Source organism: Vipera ursinii (assembly GCF_947247035.1).
Source record: "Vipera ursinii genome assembly, chromosome: 3".
NCBI lineage: Eukaryota > Metazoa > Chordata > Lepidosauria > Squamata > Viperidae > Vipera > Vipera ursinii.
Window position 1 is genome coordinate 43,495,555 of NC_139516.1, and position 19,003 is coordinate 43,514,557.

The following is a 19,003-nucleotide window of genomic DNA, read 5'->3' on the forward strand; positions in this document are numbered from 1 at the left end:
TGACTCCCACCCTGCCAAGCCCGCAGCCCATTTTTCCGCGTCTCTTCTTCACGGCAAGAAGGGAAGGCTTCCTCGCAAAGTCCGCCTCCTCCCCTGCTGCAGTTGGCTGGAGCGGCGACCAATCCGATCCAGGGGTTTGGAATCGTCGCTCGCGTAGAACCAATAATCGATCAACAGGCCGGCAAGCATTGGAGGCGGGTGATGTCAGTTTCCCGAGTTTGGGCGGGGTTTATATTTAACCCGCCCCCCCCCCGCCCCTTGCTCAGCTCGCAGCAGCCGCTTGTCGGTCCCAGCTTTAATTATAAGCCAGCGGTTGTAGGGAGGAGAGGTGAGCGAGGTGGGAAGCCGGATAGCGGAACCCAGAAGTGGAATCAGGAAGCCGAATTGGGATGCAGGTAGGCTCGTTCGCTGCTGAAGGGGAACTAAGGCAAGGTACTAAGTGGTGGAGTAAAGACGCCTGTTTCCAGAAGAGGCTTTAAAAGTATAAAGCAGTGGGAATTGGAGTGTGTGTGTGTATTGGGGGGTTATAAATATCTATTCAGTGGTAGGCTTTCCCTCCCTCTTCCTGCTGCCTCTTTTATTCCCACAGTCGCCTTCTCTTTGCACCAGGGACTTGTGTTTCGGTGCCAGGACCAGCTACGGAGCCTATTTTGGATAATGGCTGTAGATGCTGGTTAAAGAAATGGAGTCCACATTAAAAGTAGACGGCTCTTCACGTCTTTGGGGGTGGGGTGGGGTTTACAGTCGCTTGTGGGTACCACTTATAGGGATGCAGTTCTTTAGGGAGGGGAAGATTTTGTTGATGGCAGGATAAGCCATAAGATTTTGTTGATGGCAGGATACGGGAAAGGGAAGGATAAGCAGGTTGTGTTTCGAGTAACTGGGATCTTTCCCTGGATTGCCTAATAGGATGTTGTCAATAGGGATTAGAGTGCCATAAGGACCATTAAGGGATGTTTCTAACTAGGTGAAGTGAATCTGACTTTCTGGTGGAAGATGTAAAGTCATACACAAATATCAAGGCCTGTGGATGGGCTGCTAAGAGATGCTAAGAAAGGAAAGAAGATACATTGAGATAAGACAGAATGTCACTTTCAGAAAGTATTTGTGAAACTCGATGATAGCATATTAGATTATCTTTATTTCATGTGACAATGATTAAGAAGCCATTGCCTAACTCATACATAATTTATTAAAAGGGAATGCTACACATCTCTGGGCGGCTCACAACAATCAATTATAGTAAAATAAAGAAAAGATGGCAAGCACAATGAAGTGATGGGTCTGACTCTTCCCTCACTTAAAAGCTTAGGTGAAGACAGCACATTCCAACTTTCTTTAAATATAAAGTTGGATCACATAGCTTTCTGAGCGCAAGTCTGCCCAGTGTTCATTCCTTATGCATGAACTTTCAGCCTTGGATTTAAAGTCTCTTAAAGGCCCTCTTTCAAAAACATGTTATTTATTGCTTATACTAGCATAGCAAGTTCCCAGGTTTGTTTAATAAATCAATAAGTAATGCCAATTGCAAATAGAACATAAGGAAGCTTTGCAGTTTCAAAGTTTAATACAAAAATATTATGCTCATGGACCAGTGGGAGCTCATATATACTTACAGAACTTTGACAATATGACTGGTTGATGTTCAGTGGGTTTAAAAATATTACCTAATGACAATATAATTGCTTTTAGAATTTAGTAAAAAGCAGTTTAAAATATGTTGGGCTATGATGTGTTGAAGTGACCTGTTACCTGTAGGATTTCTTGTACACATATAAAAGTAGCTCATTAAACCACTTCACTAAGTTATGTGTAAGAATTTGGGGAACTGCACCTACATGAGAAGTTGGAGAACTAAAGCTCAAGGAAACTGTTACCTGGCCCTGTTAATATAATGAAACTCTGGGTGTTTTTATATAGTGCACTAAGTCATACTAACTTAATCATGATTTACTCATTATTATTGATGAATTAATACAGCATACTAAGTCACAAAACACAATGGTAGGTGTATATCTTTTAATTTATAGCTGGGTATTTGCACATGTTGGTCTAAAATGAGATTGGATAATTTGTGATTCAGTGTATTGCTGTGTAAAGCTTGGATCCAAAGTTTATTACAAACTCTTCTAGTGTGGTCAATCTATGTTTTAGTGTGTTGCGTGAGCTTATGAGGTAGGGTTAATTTAATAAAATATGGATTAGAGTGTTTGCAAACAGGGTCAGAAAACAGAACATGGAACTTTAGGCTGTAAAGTAAAATTTGTTCACAACAATTAACTGTTGGAGTAAAAAAGTGTCAAGCACACAGCACAGCAGAGGGCAGTAATGTACATTCATTAACACATTCATGTTTCTGTTGTATCATGTTTCCCTACTTCTATACTTATTCCAGAGAAAAACTGTCAAGAGGTTTGGCTTCATGTCCCCAAAATGCTCCAAAGATGTAGCTTGTCTACTACCTACAACTTCAACAATATTCATTGGCTGAAGTTACATTAGGTCACTAGTGTACACAACAAATACTGTAATAGTCTCATCCTCTGCATGAAATACATGTATGGAAGCTGTCCTGGTACTCTGATATATAAGGATCTTAAATGACATTTAACATAAAAGAGAGAAGTAGGGGCTGGGCAAATAGGATGGTGACAGCACCTTTACATCTGCTGTTATATTGCCATATGTATGCATGTAGGGTTTTTTGCTTTTTACTAGCATAGGGAAAGTAAAGCTAATACATGGAACGGAGAACAAAATGAAATGAAACAGTTTTTCTGTAATTATTGAAAATTTTGTCTTTTCCATTTTTCTGTATTTAAGGTGAGACCAGTATAATCCTTGAAGAGTCTATGAAATACTTGGTCATTGCTAACATTGGACAAGCTTGCAGTGTAAGCCTATCCAGGGACTTCATGCTGCTTTAAATAAAAATCTTAATTGACCTCGGTTGTAAAGTGCAAGATATCCTTTCAGAGAAAAGGGTGGCTCTTCTTACAGGCAACCAATAACCTAGTTGTCCTACAAGAACACGAACTTGGAGTTGAGAGACAGCAAGATGTTAGCCAAGCCTTTCATAATCGCCTAGAGTCACATACCAGCATGTCAGCTCTGACAGAACTAGCATTCTCCATTCTCGAAAAGAGGTAGTATAAGAATTTGATTCTCAATAGTAGAAACTGACTTACAAAGCTGAATTCAGATTTTATTCTATTTATCTTGGTTGTTTATTTTAAAAGCTTGGATCCAAATTCATTTCATGCTATTTTTAAAGACTTTTATACAAAGTGCCTTGTTGAAGGATCTCTCCTCTCCACTCTGAAGAGCAGCTGAACTGTTTCTAGCAGTCACAGTGAAACAGACCCTGAAATCAGCACACCACTTTGGATTATGTTCTGGAAAATTGCAGACCAAAGAAATCAATAATCCGGGTGTTTTACGTTGTGTTTTAAGTGTGCTGGATATTCCTTGCTGGAAGTTAAATTACAGGAAAAGTAAACCATAGTGGATTTGATTTGATTGGAAACTATTGTAGTTTCTCTGCTGGCTCTTTGTCTGGCATCTTCAGTTCTGAATTGTGCTTGATGGGGGTTTTTCTTAAGGGTGCCAACCTTTCAATTAAGGACAGAATACTAGAGTTGGGGAACTTGGCTTCTATGTACCAAAAGCCATATCAGCTTAACCCACAAACAGAAGTCTGTTGTCCTAACAGTTGGCTTCAGTACTACATAACAAAGAACTACATAATTGTGCAACATAACGTTTAAGATGGAACTAAAAGAGGCTCATCATGCCAATGGAGTGGTGCTGCCCATTGTGGCTGGGCCTATAGACTGTCTATCCAGTCCTGACCGAGAACATCTCGTTGAGTCTTCTGATTTTTTAGAACCAGAAGGAGGACGAGGCATGGAAGTGGTGGTGATAGAATCCCGAGCCAATGCAAAAGGGGTGCGTGAAGAGGATGCCCTGCTGGAAAATGGCAGTCAAGCTACTGAAAGTGATGATACTAGTACAGACCGGGGTCCAGAACCAACCTCTCCTCTCAAAGAGACTTCCTTTTCTATTGGTCTACAAGTCCTTTTTCCATTCCTGCTGGCAGGGTTTGGAACAGTAGCTGCTGGGATGGTGCTGGATATTGTGCAGGTAAGACTGAACTCTTTCATAAAGTACGGTGTGAGATCCTTCTGAGTCTGTACTGCAAGTGGCTTGATCCCATTCCTTGTATCAGCTAAATACTAAGCAAGCACTTAAAAGTTTTGCTTCAAGTTAGTAAATAGCACATTCTAGAGTCAGACATACTGCTGTTATTCCTTAATTGATTCTTAAATAAGAATCCCACCTTAAGGATTAAAGGGGAAAGAATATTTGCAGTTCCTAAATGAAACTCTATTCATCCTTTATTCTCCTATTTGTTCATGATCCTTCTTATAATTCTCAATTTTAAGCAATTCCAATAAGTTTATATCTCTTGTTATCAAGGAGTATTTTACAATACTTTCAGGATTCTCCTCAAAACTCATTTTAAATAGAAGGAAAATGTTTTAAATCATTAGAACGTTTTCAGTATTTTCTTTGTATCTTCAAAATTGTCTATCAATTGCAGTAATTTGTAATGGCCAAAAGACATCTTACAGCTGAGAATTCAGAAGCATCCTAAAGTTTTTGCAGTGTTAAATACTCATTTGGCAGTGCCCAAATTCCTCTTTCTGTACAATAAATATTAAGGCAAGCCCAGCTGAGGCTTCCCACAGATGTTGAAATCCTAGCTGACATGAGAGTAACCCACTTTTCAAATGAAGTAACTGAATTTCTATGATTCCAGTGTCACTGTCCTCTGAATTACTGGGCAATGAGAATTTGTGATTGGGTCATATTAAAGTTCAGGATTATTGTTTGTTTATTCAGGAGTAGATCTTTGGATTTGCAGAATCTAACTTGTGACTTTTATAGGAAATTTTCATTGGCATACTATCATCAAGTGATCTTGGTTTTAAGTGTTATGTCCAAGGAATAACAATTATTTCTTAGGCAGTTATAATATTTCCTTTTGTTACAACATCTATTCAACTGAGCCAGCATTAAATACTATGTCCAGGAAAAAAATGTACTTTTACAACCTTTCTTTCCACAACTGTTAAATGAATCATTGCAGTTAAGTTAGTAACAAGCTTGTTAAGTGAATCTGGCTTTCCCATTGACTTTGCTTGTCAGAAGCTATCAAAAAGGGATCACATGAACCCAGGACACTGCGGCTGACATAAATATGAGTCAGTTGCCAAATGTCTGAAATTTGATCATGTGACCATGGGGATGCTGCAACTGTCATAAGTGTGGAAAAAAAAACAGTAGTCACTTCTTTTAGTGCCATTGTAACTTCGAATAGTCACTAAACAAACGGGTAAATTAAGGACTACCGGTACCTGTATTTCTAGCATCTGTCAGACATAGAGCTTGAATAGGAAATTCTAAAATACAGGATAACTTTTATAGCTTGAGATCAGGGTCTAATGTATCCTTGAGATACTTTTCAGACGCTTTGCTCCAGTTTTCTTCACCTTCCAGTGAAGGGAGATTGATAGCAACGAACAATAAAGCTTTCTTGGTTGAAACATCATAAAATGGAATGTCCCTACCTAAAGCAGTTGAGCAGTGCTTTTTGTAAAGTCATTTTGATTACAATGACTTTTTTTGTGCTTCAGATTAGCATTTTGAACTGAAACCCTGTGTTTAGATGGTCTATCTGTAACCAGATGTGTGAAACAGATGTTGATTTTAAGCTGCAATTTCTTTTATGGTGCTTCTTTATTTTATACTTGTGGACTGCCTTGAGTACATATTGTCAGAAAGCTTATATAAAAGCTATGAATAATATTCCAATATCTTAATAAGTCATAGTTTTTGAGATCTAAGAGCTACGTTAGGATTCAGAAAAAAAAACGTTTGAATAGCTCAGCCTTTAACAAGTTGAAGGAAGCTGTAGGTTTTTTTCCTGAATGACCTTTAGCGGAAGATTGGTCAAGACTACCAAGAAGACTTTAAACTAACAGAAGACAATTTTTCTTAGGAAAAGTAGATTACGCTATACAAGTACAAGCTATTAAATTCTAGTGGTTAATTTTTTTCAGGCATGCTAAGAGCTAACATTTCTGTTCCTGCAGCTCTGTTCATCAACTCCATGAAGCCAAAGTTCCTGGTATTATGAAATATGTACAATATTATCCTTAATGGAGAGAATCCTGGGCAAAAGATTACTGTGATAGAATATAGTAATTTAGCACTGTGATGAATAGTGGCTCTGTAATGATCAGGTTCCCCCTTAGCCATTTAAAGATCTTCAAGTATCTCTTGGTACTAATCAAAGATTGGTTTGCTAAAGGGGTGTGGTAAAGACATGACTTAAGATGGTTATGCATAAACAGTAATTCTGAAAAATACAGATAGGAGAATGTAAAAGGACTTTTATCTCCTTGTGAATTGATCGATAATAGGTATTGTTTATATAAAGTGAATTGTATTTCTATTTTGAATACAGTGAAACACCTCTTGAAGCATGTTTGGGTTGTCTTAATGGAGATGGGAATCCAGTGTTATTTCAATTTGAACCAGTTTTTCAATTTGATGTGGAAATTCTCTGAAGAACTATAATATACAAATTATGATTTGATCATTTTTTAAAATTACCTGCAAGTAACCCACAATCCTACTTAACTTATGATCAGAATTTATGGTATTTGGGGACCAGCATATAAAAGAGTTGCTTTGATCACCAAAGCATGCTTATTTATAGATAAAATGTTAGAACTGCGTTGAAGCTCCAGTACTGCTCAAGAGCACTAAGCTAATGGATTGTGAGGCACTAAATTTCCGAACTGGAAAAGTTCTATCCAGGGGGTTTGTCTGCATTAATACCCACTTACCCTCCCACCGCCTGACTCTGGGAATGGATACTGAGAAATCTGTACTATGGTTTCACAGGTCATGTGCTTTGGGTATATCAGGTTTCGGTGTTACTTGCTATTTAGAAGATGCCCTTCCCCAAGTAAAAAATACATACCGTAATTCATTATTGATATTTGCAGTGATCTGTGAAAATACATGTAAGATAACTAAGGGAAAATGAATTTGTTAACGTTATGCCAAAGGTTGATTTGCTGTTGTTACAAGCTTGTGTCCCACGTACACAAAAGTGGCATGCATGGCATTTCTGTTACTTACAGAATCTTTCTATTTATTTACCTAATTTTCCTGAGACACAAAGCTGAACTACTGTCTAATGGTTGTAATTTTCCTCCTATTTTGCTTGTAATGATCACTCATGGGAGGCGAACTGTAAATAATGTATTGCCTGAGGCAGAATAAGTGCAGTTTATATTCTCTTTCTTCCCTTCCTCTCCCTTCCCATCCTTTTGAGGGGATCTTGAACTTGTCTGGTCTTTGGATGTTGAAATCAGAATAGATTTTCTTTCATGGAACAAATACAATGTTCTGTGAATGGGAATTGAAGAGAACCAACATGTGATTACAGGAATAGGATGTAATTAATACAAAAATGCAAAATTGCTATTGAGCTAGTCTTAAGAACTAACAAGTATTAATGGTTCAGTATAATCCATATAGGGACGCGGTGGCTCAGTGGGTTAGGACACTGAGCTTGTCGATCAGAAGATTGGCAGTTTGGCAGGTCGAATCCCGAGTGCTGCGTAACAGAGTGAGCGCCTGTTACTCGTCCCAGCTTCTGCCAACCTAGCAGTTCGAAAGCATGTAAAAATGCAAGTAGAAAAATAGGGACCACTACGGTGGGAAGGTAACAGCGTTCCGTGCACCTTTGGCGTCTAGTCATGCCGGCCACATGACCACGGAGACGTCCTCGGACAAGCTCTGGCTCTTCGGCTTTGTAACGGAGATGAGCACCGGCCCCTAGAGTCGGAAATGACTAGCACGCATGTGCGGGGGAACCTTTACCTTTACCTTTTATAATCCATATCTTTTTATTTATTTAAGCATCTCATGCAGATAAATTTCAGAAATAAGCCTGTACAGCCTCTTAAAGCAGCTTGGATATTGATATTGATGGATTTTTATATGTCAGATAATTTAGATCCCCTTTAGAGGCAAAAGTGGTTGATGAATGAATTGGTCTTTGTTGATAGTACCCGGAATAGACAATGTGTTTTGAGATTTTCTAGTCACAGATTACAGTAGAAAATGCATACTTTTGAACAGATCTGACTTTAGCTAGTTGAAAATTGCATAAGGATAAAGGGAAGGGCCTGAAATATATGGACTTGTTATTGGAGGACCATACATCTTTTCCATCCTTTTCAATCTAAGACAAGTCTTTTCTCTTAACTATCCTTAGAAACTACTAATCATTTCACAGCTGAAAAAAACATGAAATGTAAATTGAACAATTAAATGTAACAATGCATTCTAGGAGTTGAAATTTCCCCTTTCATCAAAGTATTTTTTTAACTGTAAAACACCGTAATTCTGAGTGGATTCAGTAGCGTACAGATTTAATAAATATGACCACAAATGTTGTCAGACAAAATCCCACAGTGCTTTCATGCATGTAGAAACCGAGATATTCAACCAAGAAGTCTTCACTGTAGTCTTACATAATTCTCTGCCAGTCAGTGCTAAAAATAATCATTGAGGTAGAAGAACTTGTTGGCTGCAGTCCATGACTTTTAAAAGACTGCACTACAGTGGGTAAAAAAACATCTATAGAGGTCATGGTTAAATACCCTCTTTCTATGGGTAAAAAGTAACACTAAACTTTATAGATATCTTAAAATTTTCAATTTTAACTAAAAAAGCTGTTTTTGAAGAACAGGTCTCTGGAAAGAAAATAGTCTGTGGTTTACTGAAAATGTTACTCTCAGTTCCAATTGCTTTCAGTATCTTCAGCTGTGAATTGATTAGTTGTTTCTAAGGTTAGTTAAGTTCTTGGCTTCACATCTGTCCACATCCTAAATTCCCTGGAATTTCAGGAAAGAAATCTTTGTAATCTTAATAATAATAATAAAGTTGGAAGGGATCTTGAGGGTCATCTAGTCCAAACCCCTGCTCAGGCAGGAAATCCTACCATTTCAGACCAAGAGCTGTCTAGTCTCTTCTTAAAAACTTCTAGGGTTGGAGCATTCACATCTTCTGGAGGCAGGTGGTTCACTGATTAATTGTTCTGTCAGGAAATTTCTCCTTAGTTCTAGGTTGCTTCTCTCTTTGGTCAGTTTCCATCCGTTGCTTCTTGTCTTGCCTTCAGGTGCTTTGAAGAATATCTTGACTCCCTCTTCCTTGTGGCAACCCCTGAAATATTGGGACACTGCTGTCATGTCACCACTCGTCCTTCTCTCATTAAACTAGACATACCCAATTCCAGCAACTATTCCTTACATGTTTTAGCCTCCAGTCTTTGTTAATCTTTGTTGCTCTTCTCTGTATTCTTTCTAGAGTCTCAACATCTTTTTTACATCGTGGTAACCAAAACTGGATGCAGTATTCCAAGTATGGCCTTACCAAGGCATTGTAAAGTGGCAGTAACACTTCACATGATCTTGATTCTATCCCTTTATTAATGCAGCCTAGCACCGTGTTGGGTTTTTTGGCAGCTGCAGCACACTGCTAGCTCATATTGAAGTGATTGTCCACTAGGACTCCGAGATCCCTCTCACAGTTACTACTATTGAGCAAGGTACCACCTATACTATATCTGTACATTTGGTTTTTCTTGCCTAAATGTAGAACCTTACTTTTTTTAACATTGAGTTTCATTTTGTTAGCGCCCAATGTTCAAGTCTGTTAAGATCCTTCTGTATCTTAAGCCTATCTTCTGGAGTGTTGGCTATTCCTGCAAGCTTGGTGTCATCTGCAACTTTGATGAGTTCCCTATCTATCCTCTCATCCAAATCATTGATGAAGATGTTGAAGAGCACTGGGCCCAGAACAGAACCCTGGGGCACCCCACTACACACTTCGTTCCATGTAGATGCAGTTCCATTGAGGACCACATGCTGAGTACATCCGGTCAGCCAGCTACGAATCCATCTGGTGGTGATGCTGTCTAACCTACATGTTTCTATCTTGTCAAGTAGTAGGTTGTGGTCTACCTTATAAAATGCCTTACTGAAGTCTAAGTAAATTTATATCCACAGCATTCCTTTGGTCCACTAATTTTGTCACCTGGTGAAAGAATGCAATAAGATTTGTCTGGTATGATTTGTTTTTGACAAAGCCATGTTGGCTTTTGGTAATGACTTAGTTTGCCACTAGGTGTTCGCTTAATTATCTTTTCCAGAATCTTTTCAAGTATTGATGTCAGGCTGATAGGTCTGTAGTTTCCTGGATCCATTTTTTTCCAATTTTTGAAGATGGGAACTACATCAGCTCTTTTCCAGTCCTCTGGTAGTTTCCCAGTGCTCCAGGATCTTTGAAATATATAGTTCAGTGGTTCTGAGATCACATCTGCCAGTTCCTTTCAAACCTTGGGGTGTAATCCATCTGGTCCTGTGATTTGAACTTGCCTAGGGTGGACAGGTGCTCACTTACCATTTTCTTGCCTATCTTAACTTGTGTTTCTAAACTGTTTTTGATAGGTTGGACTGTTTTTTCCCTTTGTGTAAAGATGGATGCAAAAAACGAGTTAAGTAGTTCTGCTTTTTCCCTGTTGCTTGTCACCTTCTTGCCACTTTCTCCTTAACTTTTTTCTTGCTTTTTACTGGAACTTAATCAGAACTACTACTGTCCAAGCACAACTGACCTGTGTGGGAGATAGATATTGGGCCATAGATATTGCAGCATAGGAACTAAACAGGATAATACTAAAAGTAATAAGTAAAGGTAAAGATATCTGCATCTCTATGTCAGTGTGTGTAAAGTAAAAACAAAATCTCACTTTGAAAGTACTGATATATCCTGGCCTGGCAAACACCAACTTGAAAAGAATTTCATGGTGGAAGTCTTATTGCTAAGGCGTTGTGTAAATTCAGCAACTATAGCTTAATCAACAAGCATGATTAAATAAACAGTGGCTTATTGCAATGTGTGAATCAAGCTATTATGATAGAAACCAATGATGAAGATTTAGACAAATCTAAGAAAGATAAGAATATCAGTGGTTAGGCCTTTATAGGTAGTTTGGGATAGAGGCAATAGGTTATTCCATATAGTTGTTGAGGAAAAAAGTAGTTGTGTCATATCCTGTTTGTGGATCGCGCATAAGCATCTTGTTGGCTGTGAGGACACAGAAGGCTGGATTAGATCCAGCACAGCTCTTTTTGGATTCTTAACTCAGGGATCCATTCTTACTGGAAAGTTAACTTTGTGTTATTTTGAAGGCTTTATGCCTTCTCTGTGGCCTTTGTGGTTTCTTTTCTATTCCAAAAACTCTTTGCTCTGTAATTATCATTTCTGAAAAAAACCATGTCTTGCCCTTTATATAGAGTGTTCAAGTTTATCCTGGAAGGGTCAGGATAAAGGGACAGGATGTTTACAAGTCTTTGGATAGTGGAAATGAGTTTGTCTGTTAATTACCTCAATTTTTCCTTTGCCCACATTTGTGTATGTAGGTTTTACTTGGAATGTAGATCCTGTAATCTCTTTATGGGAAGAAAGGCGAGACATAATTTTAAAAAATGAAAATAATGCCCAGTGTGGGGGGAAATCTCTTCTTATTGCCGTTTCTGATCTAGAGTTCTGAACTACTATGTTTGACTCCTATCTACACCAAATCTCATAAGCTCCTATCTACACTAAATCTCATAAGCTGCAATTTCATCAGTGTTTACATGCTCAACTCTGATCAGTAAATTTTACTCCCAGGGCCTTGTAGACCAGATTGTAGCTTTAATCACTTTGAATTCTGTAACTAGACCTTGACTACCGAGAAGCAGGTATTATGTGACCAATTTTGTCCTATTTGGAACTCATGAAACATTTGTAGCCAGGTGTTATTCGGTGAGATTTTAATCCTCTATCATGAATTGAACTCATGAACCTTTGAACTTTAGATGTTTATATAGATGGTACTAACTTTAGGAGCTATTTGGGATTTGCAGGAAAGAAAATATAGAATCTGTTAGAATAGTATATATACCGGTACTTTACCTTCGCTTAAGCTATCAGGGTAGGGAGATACAGATGTTATGTTATACCATATAAAACTTCACACACAAGGTACACCATAGTGTATCGTTCGTATCTCTCTGCTCTAAAAGCTTAAGAACATAGATGTTCTAGATCGTCATTTCGAAAGGATGATGATTGCTCTGTATTAAGCAGGAAACAATTTTCCCATGCCCATTTTTATACATTTGTTGCAATTGATTCAGCTTCTTTAAAGCCAAATAAGCCTTAATAATTAGTCATGAAGTTCTTACCCATTGCAAAAGATTCTGTGACTCATTCCACACCATGTATATTCTATTGCCCTTTTTCAACATAAAAATAATTTATTCTATTTTCCAAGCATAGCCAAATATCTTCTGTTCAAAGCAGCAGAACATAACAAGTTAAGTTCTTTTTCTGATAACCAGTCTGCTTTGGCAGAATCTTTTGGTAAGTGTTGAAAGATCTTAGAATTTCTAATGATATATTTCAAAAATAAGTCCTTGCTGAACAATCTCTTACTAGAACTTGATGATTTTCTTGGTTTTATAGCACTGGGATGTCTTCAAGTATGTGACCGAAGTATTTATCCTGGTTCCAGCTCTCTTGGGGCTGAAAGGGAATTTGGAGATGACATTAGCTTCTCGCCTTTCTACTGCTGTGAGTATTTTGATCATTCGACAGGCAAACAGCCTTCATTTTCTAACTTTTTTATATAGAAAGAGCATTTGTTCAAGAGAGATTTTCTGTGAACACATTTTCAAGCAGTATCGGTCACCTCAAGTAAAAAGTTAAATGACTATATGTACTCTTACAAGTGAAGATTATCTGTTCTCAGTTTCACTAAGGAAGCATTATAATGACCAGTGTTTTAGAACCACAGTATTATTTTCTACCTTGTTATGACATAACTTAGTACTGCTAGGCAATAAGAACATAGACTGTGTGTAAACAGGTAGTGTATTGTCACATATTTTCTCCAGATGTGGACAGAATAATATAAAAACAGTGTCTTAGATTCCCAATTATCCTTGCCTTCCCATTTGATCCCTGTTACTGCAAAACCTACTTAGGTTTAGAAATTTAAAAATTCTTGTGAAAGGTATAAGGTATAGTTGGAGGAGTTCAGTAATGAAAGAATGGAGGCAAAGAGCGTGTCAGGTTTTTTTTAATGATGTAAGTTCACATTTTGCTAATTTTCACCTTTTCTCATTTTCTTTCTTTATTTTTGGGCTTGATCTCAAGTTCCAAGATCACTGATTGTATGACTTCTGAAATATGACTGATTTGATATTTTTTTAATTTTCCAGGACTTCTTAACTGCCATTATGTCAGCATACAAAAGCACATTCTACTTAAATTTTAATATTTCTGTCTATTTAATTCTATAAGGTTGCAGAATTCAGAGTAAACATTCTCCTACTGAATGGAGCAGTTAAATATTCCTTAATCAAATCAATTTATTCTTTGCCATATTTTCCCTATCCCTATTTTCTGTACTCAGAAAATATCAGGTGTAATTATATCATTGCCAAGATAATGTACTTCAACCTTTAGAAAACCTGTGAATGAAATTGGTGTACCCAACATTAAATAGTAATAATAAATTTTATTATAGTCATTGGCCAACTCAAAAGCAAATAAATTCTGAGACAGTCAATAAAAAGCATAGTAAAACATAACGTAGCATTGATATAATCGAAGTGTAATATATGGAGTAGATTCAGAGAAAGCTGATTAGATAGGGAATCATTGCTGAAATGGCACATGTGTAAGAGTGATATAGCAAAATATTTGTTACAGCTTCAGAAGTTTTTTCATCATAGGGGCCAAATCTTGGTTCAAATGGAATAGCAATGATAGTCACCAATGATAAAGGCCAGTTAATCAATACAACTGTCTTACTACAGTTCTAAACATTTGCTATAAGAGAACTCTAGTAGAAATGTAATGATGTTTGGCTTTCAGTGGCTTAGGTCATAATTTTACTAAGCTGTGGATTGTTAAGTAAGTCACAGGGATTGTCATCATATAATATGTTAACTTAAAACTGTTACAGTTTAGTGAGATGTGTGAACCCAGCAGCCAGTAAATTGTCTGCCTGTTTATAATGTATGAACCCAAATAGCTGATTAATTTGCACTGGTTTTGAGATACATCTTCAGTTTGTACTCATGGTTTGAACTAACATTGCATAAATCTATAAATGGTGATTCTGGGGATATGAAATCAGATTGTCTGATTTTGGCAAAGTAGGACGTGACTACTCAACCATTGCAGTTGATAAAGTATGGTTTATCACTTAATGTTACATATGAATGTTGTCAAATATGGCTTATTCCATTGGGCAAAGTTAAAAGTAAACACAGCTTAGTGCAATACAGTATACAAACCTATACATGTAACTCTGGTTATTGTAGTGTAGAAGATATTCCCCCAACGTTGAAGACTCCATGTAATCAGCTATTGCTACTTGCTGCAATTGTTTGTTTGTTTGTTTGTTTGTTTGTGGCAGTTAACAGATACCCATTATGGGGAGGGCTTTGGCTTACCCTATACCAGGGGTAGGCAACCTTGGCTCTTTTATGACTCGTGGACTTCAACTCCCAGAATTCCTGAGCCAGCTGTGCTGGCTCAGGAATTCTGGGAGTTGAAGTCCACGAGTCATAAAAGAGCCAAGGTTGCCTACCCCTGCCCTATACAAATGCTACAACCTTAAATCTACTATAGAACTCTACAGTTGTTTCTTATTTGTCCTTGACTGAAGAACTGTTTCCTTCCTCAGTCCTGCTCGGAGCTGTGCTTCTATGGAACATGAGTCACAGTGTGACCACTGAAGCTCTTGCTGAAAGACGCTGGCAACAAGAGGAGCTTGGCTGGGAAACAAACAAAGCTTTTTATTCTCTCTCATCCTCTTCTTGTTGCCCTCCTCTGCTCTGGGGGTGGGGGAAAGGCGTGTGCTATTACTGCATTAATAGGTTGTATGGGGGAATTCCACATACGGAGACCTGAATGCTTCCTCAGCATTTAAGTCTGTGCAGGAAGAATGACTTCCAGCTTACCAATTATACTGAAAATGCATCAAGTGGGATTCAAAGGTGTTGCTCTTTTTCACAATAAGATTTTGTGAGTTTGAGCTGGCAGCAAGTTGTGACCTCAAAGAGTATCTCTTCTGCCTTGAAAGGACGTAAATATGTCTGTTGAAGTTACATGAATCCCCTCTTAATCAATGCCATCCAAGGGAGGGTCAACAGCCATCAGAAGTATTTTGGAGTGGCTTTTAAAAATCAGTTTGCTTGATCTTTATGCTGTATGCAAAAGAAGCTTAGAATTGCTCCCAGGTTCTCCTTTGATGTGCATTGACACTTCCAAAACAATTTTCTTTTGTTACTTAAGAAAGGAGAACACATTCATTCTGTACAGGAGATGAAGCGTTTTGTTTTTGCCAGTAGCCAAGTTATGTGGATCACTAACCTAATTGCAAGAGAACAAGGAATCCCTGAGCCAAATTCAACACTAGAACTAAATACAATTTTGTAAGCTGAATGACTTGTGTCCTATCTTTCTCTTTGGACCTTGCCAGATTTGGGACTGCCAGCAGCTTTATGTGTCTTCTCCTCTGAAGCAGTTTTGTTGCTGGTGATGTTTTCCTTTCTATTTCTACTGGTGAAACATGAGAGAAGCATAAATGAGACAAAGAGCCAGTTCACCTAATAGACAGGCAAACATAAATGTGAAAAGGGGAATTATAGAAAGGTCTGGTAATAAATCATTCTTAAGCCATTGATATAACATTGTCCCGTTGCCATGAGCAAGTGCTGCTCCTATCCTGATGATCTTCATACATTCATATGACATGATTTAAGATTATGAGCTTAAGCCATTATATTTTATCATGGCTTGTTAACAAACCATTATGAATTATGCATAGCCCTAGTGAGTTCACATTGAAGATTAAATTTTAACCATGCCAATATAGAGTGGAAGTGATTCATGATTGATGGCTGCTTTAATGGTTCTGTCTATATCAGGGCTTTTCAACCAGTGGTACGGGTACCACCTGTGCTCCATTGGCACCTGGCAGGTGGTACGCGACCATCCTAGAAAAGTGGTGGGGGGGGAGGGGAATGAGCTGAACCGGTGGCAGCACTGGACAAACCAGAGCGAGAGATGGCTGGAGCTGCAGGGCTGTCAGGGCTCAGCGGAAGCACCAGGATCAGCGCTTCTTCGGGGCTGTCAGGGCTCAGTGGAAGTGCCAGGATCAGCGCCAGGCTCCAGCTGGAGCTCGGCGCTGATCCTGGTGCTTCTGCTGAGACCCAGAAGAAGTGCCAATCAACTGGAATGTTGCAGCATCTCCAGGGTCTTGTGATTTACATTCAGATGCTTGGCAACGGATTCACATTTATGACGGTCACAGTGTCCCAGGCTCATGTGAAGTGACCAAAACCTGCTGCAACCACCCAGCAGACGAGGGGGGGGGAATAAAAACCAAACACCCACCCCCACTGCCAATCCTCAACAGAAATGCTCACAACAATGAAAACTTTGGACAGGAGGAAGAGCGCCGCCAGGTGGGCAGGCAGGTGTCTTACTTGGCTGTGGCTTGGGGGGCACTTTTTTCAGTGCCATTGTAACTTCAAACAGTCACTAAGCAAACTGTTATAAGTCAAGGACTACCTGTACTTCATCACTTTTTTCCTTTTATTTTTTCGGGTCATCAAGTTTTTGACACCTTGCTAGGCGACTGGTGGTACTCGGATGTTGCCATATCCTAAAAGTGGTACAATGGGTGAAAAGGTTGAAAAGCCCTGGTCAATATCCATCTATCTCTAGCTATATTCCATTTAAATCAAAAACAAAACAGGATTTCACTGGTTGAAATACTGGGAGATTAGGTTGATGGCTGTAGAGCAGGGGTCTCCAACCCCCGGTTTGTGGACCAGTACCAGGCCATGGCATGCCAGCAACCAGGCCGCACAAAGAAGCAAAGCTTCATCCTCAGGATGCAGGCAGTATTCAAAACCACACCCCCTCCGGTTTGCGGAAAAACCTCTCTCCACGGAACCAGTCCCTAGTGCCCAAAAGGTTGGGGACCTCTGCTCTAGAGGTAGGGCACTTATGGAACTCATGATTTTGAATAAAAATAACAGTAATAACAGTAATTAAGCTGTATTTGAGATACACACATATACATATATTCATACAGTGTGTTTAGACTTGTAAAAAAAGAGAAATCTTTGGATATCAGTACACTAATTCAGATGACATTAAAAGATTAATGTGTAATTGTAAGCAAGGGTTTCTCCAGCATGATAGATGGAGAATCCACAAATGGGTTAACTCTGTCTTCCTGCCCAATTAGACTACGTCAGTCAAACTTGCCACACCTCTCCTGCGCCAGGACATCTCCCAGTCATGACTTAGTGTGTGTGTGTGTGTGTAGATAGAGAGAGAGAGAGGAGAGAGAGAGAGAGAGAGAGAGAGAGAGAGAGAGAGAGATTGTGGATTCTTCAATTAGATGCTCCAGCCTTATATTTCTCTCAGAAGCCCCAGGCTGTTCTTTCACGGCACGCTAGTTGCGGCCGCCATTTTGAATTACGGCTTACCAGCAGCTGGCCAAGAGGAGGCTCTTCGTCAGAAAGCCTTTTTTAAGCTGCCTTTTTAAGCGTGCTGATAGCATCAGAGGCACACAAAGACTCTCAGAACTGCCTGCCTTCTCTCCTGAATTAAGGGGGAAGGACAGGTTGCTTCTCTTTTTTCACTATCAGCAGTAGCGGACGCCATTTTGGGTGCCACGTTCGCATTGCTTTTCCTCTGAAAAGTCTTGTGCAGCCTTCTTTGCTAGCTTCTGAGAAGGGGGGGAGATTTCGGGGGGGGGGCAAAAGAAAGAAAGAAAACAGACTTCAAAGGTGCTTACCGTGCCTTCCAGCTCAAGGAAGTTGGTCCCTGAGCCTCTGGTCAGTTCACAGGGGTCCTTTTCCAGGCTCCTCCTCTCACAATCTTTGCAGAGGGTTCTGAGTTCAGATCCCTTCTGACTGTAGCACAATCATTGTTTGCCTTGCCCCAAACCTTTCAAAGTGGATGGTCAAGTGCAAGAGGCTTCAACTGTAGTGCTAGGCCTCAACCTAGCTGTCTCATTGTCCATTCCAACAGAAGATGTGTGCTGGCCGTGCCATTCTTGGCCTCGCCTCCACCAACTAGGACTAGTGAGCTGGCTGTTTATCACTGAGGTGATCTGTTGCCACTAGGTTTCTACATATGAGCTGGCTGTTTATCACCGAGGTGATCTGCCGCCACAGTAGACTTGACCTGTGCTCCAAAGACGCTTCAACTGGTCTTAAGTCCATCAGGAGCTTTGCAGGTGTGCCAGTTTTCCATTAAGTTGGTCCTGCAGCCACCATTGCCATAGAGTATTATCGATCCCTGGGAGTGTCACACAGCCTCAGATCAGTACTCTGCTCCTCTGTTTGAGATCCCTCTCAGCATTCCACTGAGATATCTCCCAATTGTGATGATAGACAACACCGCACCTCAGGCTTCACATGGTGCCCCCAACACTCCTGCACAATCAAAGCATAAGTCCTCCAAACCAGAGGCTGCTGGAAAGCTCAAGGCCAATGCCAAGGCCATCTCTGGCAAAAGGTCCTCCAAGGTGGCAGAGAAAGAGGCCAGCAGGAGGCACCAGGCCTTAGAAAGGCAGTTTGCCAAGGCCCAGAAACAGGGCACGATGGGCGCTGAACAGGTCTCTTCTCCTCTGGCAGAGGAATCTGTATTTGGGCCACAGCTTGCTCCTCCTCCCTCGTCTGCCCAGAGGGTCTGGTCTCTGGAGGGGGATGATGATTACCTTATCTTCCCAGGGCTGAGCAGGAGCAAATGGTTTCCTTTACCCAGGGACCAG

The 19,003-nt window shown here is 39.6% G+C and overlaps 1 protein-coding gene across 1 annotated transcript in view; it reads left to right on the forward strand.

Annotated features, from left to right (window-relative positions):
* Positions 1-307: 307 nt before the first annotated feature.
* SLC41A1 (solute carrier family 41 member 1) overlaps positions 308-19,003 on the forward strand; it is a 43,815-nt gene continuing 25,119 nt past the window's right edge. Inside the window, exons 1-3 of the mRNA XM_083357483.1 lie at positions 308-395; positions 2,824-4,143; positions 12,658-12,765. Of these exons, the coding sequence (XP_083213609.1) occupies positions 3,769-4,143; positions 12,658-12,765 (483 nt within the window). The 5' untranslated portion in view covers positions 308-395; positions 2,824-3,768. The remainder of the gene's footprint in view (positions 396-2,823; positions 4,144-12,657; positions 12,766-19,003) is intronic.